This window comes from Microcaecilia unicolor, chromosome 3, assembly GCF_901765095.1.
Source record: "Microcaecilia unicolor chromosome 3, aMicUni1.1, whole genome shotgun sequence".
NCBI classification, from domain to species: Eukaryota; Metazoa; Chordata; class Amphibia; order Gymnophiona; family Siphonopidae; genus Microcaecilia; species Microcaecilia unicolor.
In genome coordinates, this window is record NC_044033.1 from 153990099 (window position 1) to 154010329 (window position 20231).

Here is a 20231-nt window from a genome sequence, read left to right on the forward strand (position 1 = left end):
GGCGGACCCAGGACCATCCCCCTCCCTACCTGTTAAGTTTGTGGAGGAAACAGCGAGCCCTCCAAAACCCACCACAAACCCACTGTACCCACATCTAGGTGCCCCCCTTCACCCATAAGGGCTATGGTAGTGGTGTACAGTTGTGGGTAGTGGGTTTTAGGGGGAGTTTGGGGGGCTCAGCAGACAAGGTAAGGGAGCTATGTTCCTGGGAGCATTTTATGAAGTCAACTGCAGTGCCCCCTAGGGTGCCCAGTTGGTGTCCTGGCATGTCAAGGGGACCAGTGCACTACAAATGCTGGCTCCTCCCATGACCAAAGGGCTTGCATTTGGTTGTTTCTGAGATGGGCATCCTTGGTTTCCATTATCGCCGAAAATCAGAAACGACCAAGTCTAGGGACAACCAAAATTTCAAGATTTGGGCGTCCCCAACCATATTATCGAAACAAAAGATGGACGTCCATCTTGTTTCAATAATACGGGTTTCCACGCCCCTACATCGGGACGTTTTGCAAGGATGTCCTCAACAAAACTTGGGCGTCCCTTTCGATTATGCCCCTTCACTGTGAACCTGAACCCACCCCCCTCCAACTGCTTCTTGCATCATCCTAGACTATATGCTGAAGAACAGACTATCAGCCATCTGCCACTTGCCACAGGCTAAGAGTTTGAGAGGGGAGAAATGGAAGCCAGTTTATCTACATCAGGAAGAAATAATTTATTATTTGTGCTGAAGTATGAGAATTCATTTGTGGTTTGGAGGCCTAAGCCTTTTTCACTTTGAAACAGGGGTGTATCTGCGTGGGGCCACAGGGGCCTGGGCCCCCACAGATTTCGCCCCGGACCCCCCTACCGCCGTTAACCCTCCCTCCCTCCCCCGCCTACCGCCGTCACCTACCCCCCGAGGTCCGCTTCCTCCTGCCGGCTTTTTAAAATATTGCTTCAGCTGGCGGGGGACCCCAACCCCCCACCAGCCCAGCCGCGGTCTTCTTTAACTTCTTCATCCTCGTCATGCTGAAAGCTGCATGCATCCTTAGTTCCAGTTGGACGGAGTCTGACGTCGCAGCACGTTGACGTTACAACGTGCTGCGACGTCAGACTCCGTCCAACTGGAACTAAGGATGCATGTAGCTTTCAGCACGACGAGGATGAAGAAGTTAAAGAAGATCGCGGCTGGGCTGGCGGGGGGTTGGGGTCCCCCGCCAGCTGAAGCAATATTTTAAAAAGCCGGCAGGAGGAAACGGACCTCAGGGGTAGGTGACGGCGGTAGGCGGGGGGGAGGGAGGGAGGGTTAACGGCGGTAGGGGGAGGGTTGACGGCGGTAGGGGGGGCGGCGGCGGCCGGGGGGGGCTATAATGTGCCCCCTCACTCTAGCCCCTGCCCCCCCTACCGCCGAACCTCAGATACGCCCCTGCTTTGAAAAGATGTAAGAATAATTCCAGGTTGACTAGATGTCTCTAGCACATGTTTGTGTATCTCAACACTTAATTTATGTATTTTCAAACTTAGAGTTAAGTGATATTCTGATTCATTTTAAAGATTTGTTTCAAAACCTTGCGATCAATATCAAAGTCTAAACATTTATGGGTCAGTATTCAGTTGGGATGTTCAGTATTTTTTCTTAAATGTCGCATGCCATGGTTGAAAACAAAACTGGATACTCGGTGCCAGTATCTGGTGAGTGCCAGTGCTATATGGATAGCAGTGATATTCATTCAGTCTACTATTCAGATTGGTGGACTTAATATTGCCCCTAAATGGATAACTCAGGGGACTGCTCTCACTACACTCTATACCATGAGGTCTATAATTTTCAGCAACATTATCCGAATAATACCACTGAAAACAGCTGCCCAAAGATGGGCTGGAAAGTAAGTATAAACTACCTGCGTACCATGCAGATGGATGCCATTTGGCTGTTCATGAAATGACAGGATTTAACATGAAGTGAAGCACAATAAAGCCCACATGAGATAGCTTTTGCATTACTCATGTTTTTTGTATTCTGCAAAGAAGCAGCATGCCAAATTCCTCTCATCAACAGACTGAGCTAGAAAAGAATGCTAATGAGTAAGCTGCAGTTTTGATACCTGACAATCACTGTAAATAATTTCAATGTTAAAGATTTGCAGATAGTGTTAGGATAGTTATTAGGGGCTGAGGTGTAAAACAGTTGGCGATTTTGTCTTAGGCCCCTCATTTTCTTTCCTGATCTTCTTGACCTCCATGACTGTATCTTAGCCTATCTTCCCCCCTGCTTCTATTCCTTTTTTTTGCGCTCCTTCCCAGCCCAAAAGGTGGCACTGGCAGTGATGCTGGGATATCAGCTGATACCAGTAAAATGACAGAGATGATGCTAGAACAGTAAATTAAGCATCTACAACAAGTTAAAACACAGACCTGCTGAACATGTGAATTCAATGCTCTGTTTCAGACACATTTCCAATTTCTCATGCTCTACAGCCAGTTAATTATTCATTAATGGCGATGAAATCAAGTAAAAGCCAATGGGCACAGGCACTTTGCTTCTCTTAGAACTAAAGATCCCAACAAAGACTTTCAGTAAATTCTCTCTGGGGTCTTGCACAGAAGGCAACATGCAGTGCCAGTGGAACTCAAATTAAATATTCTATACACTATACAGATTCACTAGCATAACCTTTCACTAGATTCACATTCTTTATACCTAGCAACTGCTTTTGCAATAAAGACATGCCAGGACTAGATGTGTTTGCCAGATGAAATTACAGTGAAGTATTTAACGCAATGAGCACTGTGATTCAGTGCTGTCTTTCACGTGTGTTTGTGTTTCAGTACCTGATCCCTTTCATACCTGTAACTTGAGTGGGTGCAATTACTTGGCTTGCACTTGACGTAGAGACATCGGGGGCAACCTCGACTGGCACGGGAGGTGACGTTTTCTCGATTACTACTATTAGAGAGAGAAGAGGAATCCCAATTAGAAAAATAATTATACCTATAGTTTTTAATCATCATACTCTTTCCCTGTTCTTAATGTATCTAATTTTCACCACGTTCTTATTCTAGTTCTAGCTAATGTCTATATACAAACATATATATATATATATATAGCCACTCCTTATTCCTGTTGACTATAACCCATTATTTGAGTATAAGGCACATTCCCAATCATCATGTTTAATTTTGTTAAGTTCTTAAACTGTTATAAATTCTTATTATCATCACTTCTCCATCCAATCACTACCCCATATCGCCTATATTTACCGACCCATCCAAGCTATTCCTATGCTACAATTAATTTTCCTACCTAACAAAATTCTGTATAACCTAATACTATGTAAGCCGCATTGAACCTGCTTTTAGTGGGAAAGCACGGGATACAAATGTATTAAATAAATAATAAATAAATAAATAGCAGCATAGAAAAATATAGGCAGATAAAGACCATATGGCCTATCCAGTCTGCCCTTCCATGCCATCTACTCTCCGTATCACTCTATTTATCAGTTAGGAACTCAAATCCAGAATCAAGAAAATTTCTGATACTTCATTTACCTTATCCTAAGAGGGTTATGTATAGGAAATTCTTTTCAAAATCATTTGCATATGTCATGTAATGCATATGTGTGCATATATGTGTGTAAAATGCCAATATTCCAGACACATGCTCTTCTATAACATGGTGCCTAAATATGATGGCGTGTACTTTCAAGGTGGGCATAAACATGGGTAGAATCTGTTTAAAGCATTGGCAGGATGCATAGTTATGCATGTAATTTCCAGAATGCCATAGTTTCCATGCAATCTAGATGCAAACATTTATACCAGATCTATAGCTAGTGTTAAGTGGTCACCCTAAAACATAGGCACTTACTTTCCTTTATGGAATAGGCTCTAAATAGACTCTAATTACAGGCAATTACCCCCCCCCCCCCCCCCAATGTTTTGGGTTTCACATACCTCAAGTGCTCATCTAATAACTTAATGTCACATATCTAAATAAGCATTACTGGCAAGGGCATATAAAATCTTGGCAGCTGTAGGTTTAAGGCAGCCAGGAAAAGAAATAAAAGCAGAAGACACCCCTTTTATTGTTCTTTAAGGCAGCCAGGACCTTAAAGACAGTTTTATGTCCAGTTTTATGTCAATTTTCCTTGAATGTGGAGATTATTCCCATGCCTAGGAGCCAACTTTACAAAATGGTTGCGGGTGCTAATTCTAATTGAAAATCCCCACTCCACTTGACACATTTTGCTCAATATTGGGGGTGCTCAAGCACCCACAGAGCTGGCTTCTGTTTCCCCATGCTGTCAAGTCATTTTCACAAAATTAGTAGCAAAGTGCCAGTGTAGCTGACAGCAGTGTGAATGAGTTTGGACCTCCAACCTCTTAAATGAGGTCAGTTTGTTGCGCTTGCTCTTTTACCTGCTGGTCGTCTCAACATGATTTCCAAAAAGGTACAATCATAAGTAACACCACGGTACACTGGATTCATGCAACAATTCTATTTGACCCATGTAAATTAATGCCTAGCTTTGTGTACAGTGTCTTGATTTCTGAAGATGGAATCAACTGGTATCTTCGAAAGGTTTGAAGATAAAGCACTAAGAAAATCAGGCATTTGACTGGTACACTTTCTTGGTTAACTCCCTGCGTCCCACTAAGTCAGCAGCGATATCCCAATCCTCATATTTTATATTTCACAAAGCCTACTGGACTCCTGCTCATGTGGCAAGAATCACTAAGAGTGTCAACTTTAGTTGCTGGTCTTGCCAGGAGAGGGATGGATCATTAGCGCATATGGTCTTCTACTGTAAGAACGTCAGAGCTTACTGGCAACTTATTTGGACAAGAATGTGTCTTATTTTTCACCTGCCAGAGACTACTGCGCTTTCTTATGAGGTTGTGATCTTACGAGCCTCTTGTCCTAATGTCTCCCTTCTGGAGTCCGATAAAAAGTTGTTCAACATACTGTTAGCTGTTGCTCTGCATTTAATTGTCTCCAATTGGAAAAATAATGTGTACCTCAATTATAATGAATGGTGGAGTTACGTTTGTGTGATTAGGAAATATGAAACCATTTTGGCCCATAGGCGTTGACGAATTAAGTCTGTTTTGAAGACCTGGGCTCGTTTAGATCACTTTTGTAAGGAGCCACATAGCACCACTTGATTTTGTGTATCCATACTGTGTGTTTCCGGGTATTGCCATGGCTCTTTGATCTTCCTTTGTGTTTATTTGCAGGGGGGGGGTGTTTGCTTTTGTGTTTATTTTTGAGTTTACCTTTGTATTATCAGTATGAAAAAGCCTTTAATAAACATATTTTTAAAAAAAAAAGAAAATCGGGCATAAAAAGTAAAAAAGCCAGGCTTCTGGCTGTTGGTTTTTAAATATATATTTCTACAGTTACAGCGCATAACCGGAAACGAAAACAGTCACAATTCTGTAACACCATATTTTGCTCCAGGAATGGGAGTCTAACAGCTGTGTGTAGCTGAGGAGTCCAGCAGGACCAAAAAGCATTAACGCTGCCAAAAAAAACCCCTTTTAACATGCATCAACACTACACCTGACAACTGGTAAAGCTTGAGGGTTAAATGAATAATGGAAACAGCATGCAATTAAGTACTGTAAGAACAAGGAATAAACTGTACAGATTTGTGCTGCTTGTTCTTTTTATCTTGCACTGTATGTTAAATTAAGAAAAGCACAACCTGGATACCGGGGTTCCAGGTTAATTGTTGAAATACCCGGAGAAAGCTGAGGCTGTCCAGGATCCAGCGGTGATTTCTCTCGATTATCCAAAGAAACAACATCCTGCACAAATAATGAGAGCAAGCAGTAAATAAAAACTCTCAGCTGCCCTGTACAATGCACTACATTAACTGCAGTCTTATCCAAACACACCCCTCTCGTAAAGTTTACTTCCAGTCATCATTCCTCAGAAATGCTGACACATTAAAATTGGATAAAAATGAAGAATAGATCAATGTTAAAAAGGACTTCCAAGATGTGACAGAACTTTTTTCTGTTTTGTACTTGATGGTAAAAACCAAATCTCATATACAACACTGATGTACTTATCCTAAACTTTCCAATTTGATTACATTGATTACATGTTAAGTTTTCAATTTTACCTGTGAATTGTATTTGCAACTGTCACTTTTGTTTTGAATAAAAAGATTTAAATATAAAATTCCTAATGGATGTTTCTAAAAACTCCCAATCAGTTTATCCATGCCTTTATTCTAAGCATGAGCTGAGCTGAGAAAATATTTTTAATACTGAAAGATTTTTTTGTAATATTTTATAAGTAATTGAATTTTTAATGTTTACGAAAATTAAGACCTTTGAAGTCAGAATGATTAAATATTTTGACACCCACCAGACAGGACTTAACAAAGATCTGGGTTTTCTAGCCCATAAAGTTGTATTGTCTGTTTGTCACCCTCCTGTCTCCATGCATATCTCACCTATCCACCCCCATCCTGTTAGACTGTCACTGAAATGCTTTGATGTTTCACTTATATATACTGTCATCTACCAACATTTGCTTATTTCCGATCTGAGGAAGAAGGGCAACCTTCGAAAGCTAATCAAGAAATGTATTAAGTTATGTCCAATAAAAAAGGTATCCTCTTTTCTTTTCCATGTTTTATTTTTGTTTTATTTCTATTGATTACCTTTAAGAGTGGACTAATACGCCTACCACACCTCTCTACTCAATGAAAATTAAGCAAACTGATGGTGATTAAAGAAGAGGTATAGTCCAGTATTGTGCTTCTTATTTCAGGACACACTGTCAAATTGACTTGATCCTCATGGCACACGCAGCCAAATTTAACCCCATCGCTATCACAGCCTACACAACTCTCTTCCATATTCACTCACAAAGACACCCAGGCAGTATGTTCTTCTTTCTGCCCCACAAATACACACACCCAGTCAGAACATCCCTCTCACTGCCCCACTCAGACACACACACCCAGCCAATTTTTTCACTTCCCTCCTCCTCCCAGAGGCAGCACTTTTTTCTCCCACAGATCCACACCACCAGCAGTAACCCCCCCCCCCCCCACCTCAACATACACCCGCATGCAACACCTTTTTTTCTTACTCCCCCCTCACAACAGCAATTTTTTCTCTTGGGCCCGCCTGCCCCCCATAGGTAGCAAATTCTTTTGCCTCTCCCCTCTACAAGCAGTCTTTATTTTCTCTTTCCCCCAGTGGCGTACCTAGTGTATTTGACACCTGGGGCCAATCATTTTTAACACTCCCCTCCTCTATATGAAAATTTATTTTTAGTAATAATCCACGACTGACACAACAAGTGTGTACCTAGGAAAAGGCAGCATCTTAAATATTGCAGTGAGCACTAGAACATCAATACACCAATTTTAAAACTACACAAGACATTAGTAAAAATGATCCTGCCAACACAAAACCATGCCTTTTTCACATACAAACACAGATACATCCTCACCAAGTATAGAATAAGTAACCACAAACTAAAAACAGAAATATGTAGACAAAAATTAAACTGAACCCCCAATAAGTCAGATTCTGCATACAATGCAACGCCACAGAAACAGTGATGCATGTCCCCTAGTACTGTGCAATATAAAGATAGCACATGTAAATGTGAAAAAACTGACAAATACCAATCACCACCTTACAAATTAACAAACAGAAATAAAACAAAAAAATGGAAAATACGATGATACCATTTTATTGGACTAATACATTTTTCAATTAGCTTTCAGAGGCCAAAACCTCCTTCCTCAGGTCAGTACAGTATACTGCTGTTATGGTATCCTGTCCTGACCTGAGGATGGGGTTTTGGTCTCAGAAAGTTAGTCAAAAATGTATTAAAATTAGTCTAATAGAAAGATCACCTTATTTTCATTTTCTATTTATCACTACAACTACAATAATACTTTATCCTAAAGCAAAAAATAAAATATAATAATAAATCTTTTTTCTACCTTTGATGTCTCTGGTTTCTGCTTTCCTTATCTTCTCTACACTCTCTCTCTTCCATCCAGCATCTGCTCCCTCTCTCTCTCTCTCTCTCTCCCTTCCATCCAGCGTTTGCCTGCTTTCTCTGCCCCTTCCATCCACTGTTGCCCTCTCTTATATCCTGTGTCTGCCCGCTTTCTCTGCCCCTTCCATCCACTGCCTGCCCTTTCTTTCCCTTCTATCCAGCCTGTGTCCCCTCTCTCCTTTTTACATGATGCATTCCAGCATCTCCCCCTCTCTCCATCTTTATCTTTCCTCTCCCCAACCCCATCCATTTATCTGCTTTCCAGTATCTCCTGTATATTTTACTTTTCTCCTTCCCCTGTGGTCTGGTATCACTTTCCCTCCTCTTTCCACCCTTCTTTCCCCTTCGATCTGACATCGCTCTCTGCCTCTCCACCCCCCTCTTCCCCTTTGGTCCGGCATTGCTTTTCCTCCTCTCTCCACCCTCCTTTTCCCCTCCCCTGAGGTCTGGCATTGCTCTCCCTCTTCTCTCCACCCCTTCTTCCCCTTCAGACTGGCATCGTCAGGTGATCTTCTTCCTCTCTCCACTTCCCCTTATCCTTTCCCTGCGGTTTGCCTGACATTGCTCTTCCACCTCGGCTCTCTCCACCCCTACCCTGCTCTGCAGGCCTCCAAGCTTTCCAGGCCCACCGGCAGCATCAGCGATGTAAAAGCTGCTTTTAGCCTGCCCTGGAAGCTTTCTCTGTACAGCTTCAATTAAAATCTAAAGTATTAGCTGTTGGAGCTACCTTTTTGGGGGTTTTTTTAAACAGTTTTCTTGTAGGTGTTTAATTTCCTATCAGCACACTAATTATGTGTTTAATGATCCTTCTCAATTGGAGGTTTTCCTTTTGAATAAGTAAATATAGTTTGTTTCTTTGATATCTTTCCTCTGGGGAAGGATGGGTATAGGGAGAGTTAGATAAGTCAACAGTATTATCCTTAATTGTTTTGTAATTTTTCTCTCTTTTCTCAACGCTAAGGTTAGCTTCCATAATGTGGTGAATTAAATACGTTGTTTTTTCTTTCCTTTATGATTATGATGGTACAATTTAATTATATTGTGATTTCATTTCTACTGTAGTTTATTTTCAAATTTCAATAAAAAAAGGCAAAATGTTGTCACTTAGATGGCAATTGTTGTTTATAGAGGTTTGTTGTATTAGTCTTCTGAAATCCTTCGTCAGGTTAAGATTATTAAGTCGTTTGAAGAATTTGTTAGCTGAGGTAAATTTCTGGACAGTTTTGCAAGCTTTGGTATTATCTATTCTGGATTACTGTAACTCACAGTACTTGGGCCTCTCTAAAACAATGATTCATTGTCTTCAAATTGTGCAAAATTCTGCTGCTAGGATTCTGACAGGATTCTCAAAATGTGATCACATTACATCAGCTTTGAAGGATTTCCAGTGGCTTCCTGTGCTTTGGTGGATTAGGTTTAAGGTGTTGACTGATTTTTAAGGCCTTGAGCAACAATGTACCCTTGGCATTAGCTTCATCTTTAAGATTGTATCAGCTTTCTTGTAAGTTTACATTCTAAGGATAAACTTTTACTGAATATTCCTTCCGTTAAGGGCTAGATTCTATATATGGCACCTGAAAAATCTGTGCGGTAAAAAAACATGCCTAGACATATTCTCTAAAGTATGCCTACATTTTATAGAATAGGCTTAAATTTCTGTGCGGTAAATCCGCCCATTCAACACCCATAACCACACCCCCTTTTCAACTATGCAACTTGGAATTTACATGTTACAGGTGAGACGTGTGTACATCTTAATGGCAATTAGTGGTGATAATTGCTTGTTACCATCTAATTAACAGCGCTGATTAGCTAGTTAACTAATTAAGATACATGCATTGTTATAGAATATGCTTCAATTTCTGTGCAGAAATTAAGGCGCAATATATAGAATTTGAGGGTAAGTGTGTTAGACTTGAAGTTAACCGTTCAGCAATTCTTCTGATTGTAGGAGTGTCTCTTTGGAATCCTTCAGGAAACAGATAAAATGATTTCTTTTTGACCAGGCCTTTTCAGTTTAGCTTGAGTTCTAGGCTTGCAGTTTCTAGTCAATTTAAAGGGAGTTCATTTGGTGATTCTTAGTTGTAGTTCTTGTGTATTCTGCTACGCTTGTTGTGTCTTTTAATGTGTTTGTTCCTGATGTACACCACCTAGGACTAATGGATAGTTTGGTTTATAAATCATTTCAAATAAATAAATAAATAAACAATAGTCCTATAGGGCTAAAAACTGGTTAAAAGAGAACAGAGTAGCATTAAATGGTTAGTATTCTCAATGGAGAAGGGTAGTTAGTGGGGTTCCCCATGGGTCTGTGCAGGGACCACTGCTTTTTAACATATTTATAAATGACCTAGAGATAAGAGTAATTAGTGAGGTAATTAAATTTGCTGATAACACAAAGTTATTCAAAGTTGTTAAATCGCAAGAGGATTGTGAAAAATTACAAGAGGACCTTACAAGAGTGGGAGACAGGGCATCTAAATGGCAAATGACGTTTAATGAGAGCAAGTGCAAAGTGATGCATGTGGGAAAGAGGAACCTGATTTATAGCTATGTAATGCAAGGTTCCACGTTAGGAGTCACTGACCAAGAAAGGAATCTAGGTGTCATTGTTGATCATACGTTGAAACCTTCTGCTCAGTGTGTTGCAGCGGCTAAAAAAAGCAAATAGAATGTTAGGTATTATTAGGAAAGGAATGGAAAACAAAAATGAGGACATTATAATGCCCTTGTATTGCTCCATGGTGCGACCGCACCTCAAATACTGTGTTCAATTCTGGTCACCGCATCTCAAAAAAGATATAGTGGAATTAGAAAAGGTGCAGAGAAGAGTGACGAAAATGATAAAGAGGATGGGACAACTTCCCTATGAGGATAGGCTAAAGCGGCTAGGGCTCTTCAGCTTGGAGAAAAGACGGCTGAGGAGAGATATAATAGAAGTCTATAAAATAATGAGTGGAGTAGAAAAGGCAATACAAAGGCATTATAACGTCCTCATTTTTGTTTTCCATTCCTTTCCTAATAATATCTAACATTCTATTTGCTTTCTTAGCCGCTGCAGCACACTGAGCAGAAGGTTTCAACGTATCATCAACAACGACACCTAGATCCCTTTCTTGGTCGGAGACTTCTAACTTGGAACATTGAATGACATAGCTATAATTCGGTTTCCTCTTTCCCACATGCATCACTTTGCACTTGCTAACATTTGGTCAATTAGTGAATATCTACCCTTTAGGAAACTATTGAAAACCCATCTATTCAAACAGGTTTACCCGAATTACCTGACCTACCATAAGCAACCATAAGCAATCCATCTATTTGCTGGTTCAACTAATCATTAACAATGACTCAGAAAATATCTCCTACCAACCTTCTTACCCTCCATGCTCTTCTCAACTTCTCCTTTATCGCCCCACTTCCTTACCTATCCCTATCCTTTCTCTCACACCTCTTCTATCCCATTTACTCTTTGTTCATTTGTCCTATCACATACCTCCTTTGATGATTCTGATACTACAGATTGTATTCTCTTGTTACTATGTAAGCCGCATTGAGCCTGCGATGAGCGGGAAAGCGTGGGGTACAAATGTAATAAATAAACGTCATCTGCCATTTAGACGCCCAGTCTCCCAGTCTTGTAAGGTCCTCTTGTAATTTTTCACAATCCTCCTGCGATTTAACAACTTTGAATAACTTTGTGTCATCAGCAAATTTAATTACCTCACTAGTTACCCCCATCTCTAGGTCATTTATTAATATGCTAAAAAACAGCGGTCCCAGCACAGACCCCTGGGGAACCCCACAAACTACCCTTTTCCATGAGAATCTGACCATTTAAAACCTATCTCTGTTTCTATCTTTTAAACCAGTTGTTAATCCACAATAGGACACTACCTCCTATCCAATACGCCTCCAATTTCTCTGGAGTCTTCATGAGGTACTTTGTCAACGCCTTTTGAAAATCCAGGTACAACAATATGGACCGGCTCGCCCGTTATCCACATGTTTGTTCACCCCCTTCAAAGAAATGTAATAGATTGGTGAGGGAAGATTTCCCTTCACTAAATCCATGTTGGATTTCTCTCATTAATCCACGCTTTTGATATGCTTTGTGAATTTTGTTCTTATAATAGTCTCTACCATTTTGCCCAACACCGATGTAAGACTCACCGGTCTAGAATCTCCTGGATCTCCTCTGGAACCTTTTTAAAAAAAATCGGCATTACATTGGCCACCCTCCAATCTTCCGTACCCGCTCGATTTTAAGATAAATTACATATTACTAACAATAGTTCCGCAGTTCACTTTTCGTTCTATCAGTACTCTGGGATGAATACCATCTGTTCAGGGAGATTTGCTACTCTTGTCAAATTGCCCCATTACATCCTCTAATGTCATAGAGATTTCATTCAGTTTCTCCGACTCGTCAGCTTTGAATACCATTTCTGGCACCGGTATCTCTACCAAATCCCCAGTGAAGACAGAAGCAATGAATTCATTTAATCTCTCCGCTATGGCTTTGTCTTCCCTGATCGCTCCTTTTACCCCTCAGTCATCTTGCAGTCCAACTGATTCTTTTGCCGACTTCCTAGCAAAATTAATTTGTTTTCTCTCCCCAGTGTTGTGATAAACCAGTTAAATTGTTATTTTCATATTTTTATTCTAATTTGTGATCTGTATTTGGTGAGGGTCCATCTGTGCCTAGGTGCAAACGTTTCAAGATGATTGTGGTTTCCAGACACAATACAAATAATGAAGGTGCTTGCTGAATATTAGGGGTGCTTAGTTCCTATGTGGCTGTTTTGCATATGATCAAGGCACAGTATTGTGTTTGCATGTATTTTGTATTGAGATATATAGGAGACTCATTTGTGCTGTTTTACCAGTAGTAGGTGTATTGGTGTTCTACAGCCCAGTATATTATTTGTAGTACTACCTATTCATAGGTAAGGTTCTTGCTGTTTGTATGGCAGATTCTAGGCATATATGTTGAGTTGGAATTTTTTTCAGGATTTAAAGCTCAGTGTGCCTGGTAGTGATGTATGTTGTTCTTGTTCAGACAACATGAGAATCAGAATAATGTTTGGATGGTGACTTCCAAAAGAAACGTCCTAACTGTTTATATTTAACTCATAAGAACTGCTATATTGTGTGAGACCAAAGGTCCTTGAAACATTTTTGTTTACAGTATTAAAAATATTTCTTATTGTCATTTTTCAGGCATGTAGATATCATTATCATTAAATCAGTTAATGTTTCTTTACACAATTTTTGCTCTAGATTATGCATTTACTTTAACCCCTGAATTCTATTAAAGGCACATAATTTAATTGAATGAGCCAATTAGCACCACTAATTGACATTTTAACAATTATTGGTGCTAATTGGATTTAATTAAAATTTGCACATCTAACTTTGCACAAGGGTCCAAAAGGGGAGGGTGATGGGTGGATCAGGGGCATTCCTTTAATTTATGCATATAAAATGGATCTGAGCCTAAGTTACATGTACGGATTTACTGTCACGATGGTGACTGTTTTCTTGTCTGTGTTCACCTCACCCTCTGGTGGCCAGAACCGGTGGCTGGTATGGACTGTCACCCGTTCCAGATTTTAGCCCGGTCCGGTCCGGATCTTCCGGGCTGCCAGACTTGCTTTTCTTGTTTGTGCCTGAACAGCACCCGTAGCTGCCTTGTGATTCCTGCAGCTAAACTTCAGCTGCTGATGGGCTTTATTAACCACCTGGAAACGTCTGCGTTTGCCTTTGCATGGTCTAAGGTCCCTGGTATGTTGGTGTGCTTGTTGCACTTCTGCCTAGTCTGGTTTCTTGTCTGAGTTTCTTGTCCGGTTCTAGTTAGTCTGTGTGTAGTTTAGCTTAGGTTATTGCTTGTTCCCTAGTCTTGTTCCTGGTCTGTACTGCTGGTCTAGTTTCTGTTTGTCTGTGTTCTTGCTTAGTGGCTGCGTGGCAGCTTTCAGTTCTGACTCTTGTCTGTCAGTGTTTTTCAGTGGCTGCTTGGCAGCTTTCAGTTCCTGTCCTCTAGCTTGTCCATTTCCTGCCTTGTGTAGTATTGTCTGTGAGTCCTAGCCCTGTTTCCTGTCTTGCTGCCCATGTATATTCCCTTCCCCTCTGACCCTCAGTCCCTGTTCAGCCTAGTTGATATCCAGTTCCTGCCCTGTCCGGTAAGTCCTGCCGGCCGCCTGCACCCAGGGGCTCAACTCCTGAGGAAGGGTGGTCAAGTGCAGGTGAAGTCTAGCTATTTCTGTCAGAGTTCTGTCTTGTCTCTGGTGTGGGGTGGTTTTGCCTGCCACTGTCGCTCCCCGGCAGTGGTCCAAGGGTTCACGAACCTAGTTTTTCTGCCTTGAAAACCTAACATTTATACCATAATTTCGTTGGTGTACATGGTTATGACTAATGAAGTCACACTATTCTATAAACGGCACCTAACTCTAAGTGGGCAGTTATAGAACAGCGCTAAGGTGCTATTTTTTTGGTGCCACTTATGGAAATTTAGTCCTAAATATAGATAGGTCATATAAGTATTGCTTTGATACTGACAAACTGCTATGTGCTTTCAGAGATACAGTGGTTGCAGTTATAAATAGCTTACTTCTTTATGTCACCAGGCTACCAAAATATCTGGGGAGAAGGCTGTGGTATCAATGTGCAAATGTTAAGAAAAACACTGAGCAGTCCCAAGATTTTGTTCATAATATTCAAATTGTACTACTGTGATTTTTAAAAAATTAAATATATGAGTTTTCCAAGTTTATGTACTACCAGCTTCCTTTTATGTACAAATAAAGTAAGTATTGTGTGTATAGGGGTAAGTTCACTTCCGGTTCTGGCCCACGCCCACCTTCCACATCCTCTTTGTCAAAAAATTAAGCCCTGATTATAATAAAGAGATCACAGACACAGATGAAGTTGGAGTTTACTGTGCTACCCAATACTGTACAGCCTAATGATTGAAAGATTACCTCAGAACTGTGTTTTGCATATAAGTCTCTGAGTTATGTTTTAGAGGAACTTCTGTGTCAAGGCCTTGAAAAGAAATCCCCTACCAATCTGCAAAATGGTGGAATTATTTATTTTAAAAAAGGGGGATAATATACTATTGGGCTCATTTTCGAAAGAGAAGGACGCCCATCTTTTGACATAAATCGGAAGATGGGCGTCCTTCTTACAGGGTCGTCCAAATCGGTATAATTGAAAGCCGATTTTGGACGGCCCCCATTGCTTTCCGTCGCACTGGATGGCCAAAGTTCAAGGGGGTGTATCGGAGGCGTAGCGAAGGCGGGACTTGGGCGTGCCTAACACTAAGACGTCCTCGACCCATAATCAAAAGAAACAAGGATGTCCCTGATGAACACTTGGACAACTTTACCTGGTCGTGTTTTTCTTACGACCAAGGCACAAAAAGGTGCCCGAAATCAGTGGCGTAGCAAGGGCGGGGTGGTGGGGGCGGTCTGCCCCGGGTGTCAACGGTTGGGGGAGGTGCTCCTCTCTGTCCATCCACGCCCCCCTTCCCCCCCCAATAGTCCCCCCAACCTGCCAACCAGGTTCCAGCTCCGTCCACCCCAGCGTGAGGCTCGCATCTGCAGCGCTGCTGTAAAAAGAAGAAAATCACCTCGTCGTCGGCCCTTCCCTCACTGTGTCCCGCCCTCTGACATAACTTCCTATTTCCTTGAGGGCAGGACACAGTGAGGGAAGGGCCGACGACGAGGCGATTTTCTTCTTTTTACAGCAGCGCTGTAGATGCGAGGCGCCACGCTGGGGTGGACGGATCTGGAACTTGGAAGGCAGGTGGGGACTGCGTCATGGGGGTGGGGTTGCCGTGTTGCCCTGCACCGGGGGGGGGGGGTGAGCAGTGGCGATCCACCCTGGGTGTCAGGCAACCACGGAACGCCACTGCCTGAAATGACCAGATGACCACCCCTTGCTCCCCCAGTGGTCACTAACCCCCTCCCACCCTCAAAAAACATCTTTAAAAATATTGTTTGCCATCCTATATGCCAGCCTCAGAGGTCATACTCAGCTCCATCATAGCAGTATGCAGGTCCCTGGAGCAGTTTTAGTGGGTGCAGTGTACTTCAGACAGGCAGACCCAGGCCCATCCCCCTCCCTACCTGTTACGTTTGTGGAGGAAACAGCGAGCCCTCCAAAACCCACCACAAACCCACTGTACCCACATCTAGGTGCCCCCCTTCATCCGTAAGGGCTATGGTAGTGGTGTACAGTTGTAGGTAGTGGGTTTTAGTGGGGATTTGGGGGGGCTCAGCACACAAGGTAAGGGAGCTATGTACCTGGGAGCAATTTATGAAGTCCACTGCGGTGCCCCGGCATGTCAGGGGGACCAGTACACTACAAATGCTGGCTCCTCCCATGACCAAATGGCTTGCATTTGGTCATTTCTGAGATGGACGTCTTTGGTTTCCATTATCGCCAAAAATCAGAAACGACCAAGTCTAGGGACGACCATCTCTAAGGATGACCACATTTCAGGATTTGGGCGTCCCTGACCGTATTATCGAAACGAAAGATGGACGTCCATCTTGTTTCGAAAATACGGGTTTCTCCTCCCCTGAATGGGGACATTTTGCGAGGACGTCCTCATCAAAACTTGGATGTCCCTTTCGAAAATGCCCCTCCATGTGATCTGTTTACTAAGTTGTAGTAAGTGCTAGCGAATGCTTACTGCAGCTTAAAAAGACACCATGGGTTACGCTGATGCGTCCTGTGGCATAATCCCAAAAACCATGCGCCAAAAATATTCCTATATTTTGCGTGGAGTAGGCATGTCTGGGGGGGGTGGAGCGTGGATGTGACAGCTAAAATTAGTGCAGAAACATTACTGTGCAAGAGCTCTTACAAAATGGGTGGCAGTAAGGGCGATTAATGGCTATTAACTGAAAAAACAGAAAACTGGCCATTATCCGGCAGCAGTAAAAATGGCCTTAGTGCACCGGAAAGACCCACGAAAGAGTGCGCTAAGGCTACTTTTTACTGCAGCTTAGCAAATGGACCTCTTTTGCAAAACATTAAAAGCCTTCCTATTTCAAAAATATGTTTTGCTAAAAAATGTTGATCTTGCATTTTAAGTTCTGTTATAATCCCATGTATTCCTGGTCTTCTTGTCTGCTAGCTACACTGAACTTGAGAGGTACCTGTGGGATACAAATGTCCAATGTAATGTAATAGTACTTAGTGTACTTAGAGGGGAATTTTAGGTATGACGTCTAAGTCAGACTTTGGACGTTTTGCACTAAACATCCAAAATCCGAATAGGAAATGTAACCATTTTCAAAAAAGCAAAACATCTTTCTCCTAAAAAATATCATTTATAACACGATTTTGTGCTCTGTGTGTTTTATCTTTTCAGGTCATTTTCGAAAGAAAAAAAAAGTAAAAGTGAAAAACGTAGAAAATCAAGCTATTGAGCCTCTTAGATACCTAACTGCTGTTTTACCATCATTTTAACAGAATCATAGCCAGGTTGTGACTCCAGGGGGAGTGGAGAAGTGCGCGTGTGCACACACTGTGTAGGATCATCCTTCCTTTCCCCCTCAAAGGTGGACAACATACTACTTCATACCCTTCCACTAAGCATCTCCTCTCCCCTTCCCTACCCCTGTCCTATGTTCAATATTTTCACCTCTTTCCTGCACCCACTGCCTACCTCTTCCCAGATCAACTCAGTGCTACTGTGTGGTCTTTGAACAGAGGCCTGTGATCAAGTGCTGCCACATCCCACCCCTGGGCACAGGAGTTCATGTCAGGGGAGGGCAGAAGGAACTGCTTGAAGTTTTGACCCAAGGTCCAGGAAGAGATAGGTTAGAGGCAGTGGTGGCAGAAAAGAGAGGGGGAAGATGCTGGGTATGGGATGAGGATATGAGAGGAGATGTTGCTCTGTTGTTGCAGATTGTAAGCTCTTTGAGCAGGGACTGTCTTTCTTCTATGTTTGTACAGCGCTGCGTATGCCTTGTAGCGCTATAGAAATGCTAAATAGTAGTAGTAGTAGTAGTAAAGGAATTAAACACATTGGTTATTGGACACAAAACAGAGGGTTATAGTTTATTAATACTTTCTATACCTATACCCTAGCTGTCTGTTCGTCTGTCCAATTTAGATTGTAAGCTCTGTTGAGCAGGGACTGTCTTTTTCATGTTGATTTGTACAGCGCTGCGTAAGTCTAGTAGCGCTATAGAAATGTTTAATAGTAGTAGTAGTAGTAGTGGTGGGGGCTAGCCATGGGGTAAATATTATCAGGTCCTGATGACTTCCTACTATTTAGTTTGCTGATGCTCTAAAATCTCTTCCAGATTGAAAAAAAAGATGTTTCAGTTCCTCTGAATTAATGCTTCAAGTTTGGATATTTCCCCTACATCTTCAGCAGCAAATATCAAAGTAAAGCATTTGTGTGAGGCTCCTTTGCCCACATCTAACAGGCCAACTGACTCCTTTACAGGTATTTTGGTTTCTGTTGCCTTTGAAAAGCTTTGGCCTCTTTGGCAAGGTTTTCTTCATACTTTCGCTTCTTCTACCTTCCTAATGTCTTACATCTAATTTGCCAGGACTTAGAATATTCTATTTTCCTCATTAGCTCCTGCTCTCCTTTTTAAAGGATGACATTATAATTTTTGATAGTCTCTTTCACAATCATGCTGGCAGACATGTTCTTTTCACTCTTTTTAATATGTAGAATACAATTTTTAAACACCTCATGTAGACTTCTAAACTCTGCAAGTAGGCTTTTCAGTTTCCTTTTAATTGCCTCCTAAAATGCTACCCTAGTATTATTATTATTATTATTTGTTGCTTTTGTATCCCACATTTTCCCACCCATTTGCAGGCTCAATGTGGCTTACATATTACCGTTAGCCGATCCCCGGTCCTGAACAAACACATGGTATGAATGAATACAAAGTGATAATGTGGTGGAATGAGGTACATGTAGTAGCTTTATTATTTTTCATTCATTGATTGTGGCAAATTTAACTGTATTATTATTGTGAGGTTAATATTCAGCAGGGAGTAAAAAGTGAGGTAGTAAAACAAAGAGCAAACAGAAGTCAGTCCAAAATGTCAGTAGACCTTTAAATTAATTTATCAATCAGCGTTCATGGCACAGAAGGGTGACTCAACACGATAACATATTTCTTGATGCCAGCACTGCTATGAATGTTGGATGTTCTTGTTGTATTGAACAGCCCAGGTTGGTTGTTCAATACAACAAGAACATCCAACATTCATAGCAGTGAACAAACACATGGTATGAATGAATACAAAGTGATAATGTGGTGGAATGAGGTACATGTAGTAGCTTTATTATTTTTCATTCATTGATTATGGCAAATACTGTATTATTATTGTGGGATACAAAGAGCAAACAGAAGTCAATCCAAATCGTCAATAGACCTTCAATTCACAATTCATCAATTGTTGTTCGTGGCACAAAATTTGTACTCTGCACAGCCGTGTTTTGGCAAACACATGCCCACATCAGGAGTCATACAATTCTAAGACATGTCACGAACAGAGTTAGATGATGAATAATCATGAACAACCAACCTGGGCTGTTCAATACAACAAGAACATCCAACATTCATAGCAGTGCTGGCATCAAGAAATATGTTATTGTGTTGAGTCACCCTTCTGTGCCATAAACGCTGATTGATAAATTAATTTAAAGGTCTACTGACATTTTGGATTGACTTCTGTTTGCTTTTTGTTTTACTGCCTTACCTTTTTACTCCCTGCTGTTGTCACGTGGGGCAGTTTCCTTATTTTATGTACCACCAATGCAATAAAACATCTATATAACTTTATGCAGATTTTCAGACAGGCTACATATTATGAAAATCTAAGCATAATTGTGAAACTCTTGCTGTGTTTATGTTCAAGACCTGAATGCATAAGTTAGATGGAGAGTGGCTGAAGTTCAGAATCATTTTCTGCAACGAAAAATGCCTCTTGGAAAAAAAATATATATATATATATTGTAATAAAGTCACATCCAGGATAGTTGGGTTAAGGCAGCTTCAGTCTGAACTACAAGTCCCAGAAGGCATTGCAGGCAAGGAGCCAGGGGGTGAGATGGAAAACCCGGACTGGACTCCTAGCTGCAATAAGGGAGGACATGGGTGTAAGCTAACAGGAGGTGTAGATTGGCTGCCATTAGGGGGAAAGAAAACTAGGAAACCCTGTG

General features: G+C 41.5%; 1 protein-coding gene across 4 annotated transcripts in view; it reads right to left on the minus strand.

Moving 5' to 3' along the window:
- LTBP1 (latent transforming growth factor beta binding protein 1) overlaps positions 1-20231 on the minus strand; it is a 565328-nt gene that overhangs the window by 142812 nt on the left and 402285 nt on the right. For 3 of the 4 annotated variants that reach the window (XM_030196510.1, XM_030196508.1, XM_030196511.1), the window contains 2 exons: positions 5694-5796; positions 2831-2929 (listed from right to left, as the gene is read on the minus strand). In XM_030196510.1, the coding sequence (XP_030052370.1) occupies positions 2831-2929; positions 5694-5796 (202 nt within the window). The remainder of the gene's footprint in view (positions 1-2830; positions 2930-5693; positions 5797-20231) is intronic. The other variant, XM_030196509.1, reaches the window with a different exon arrangement.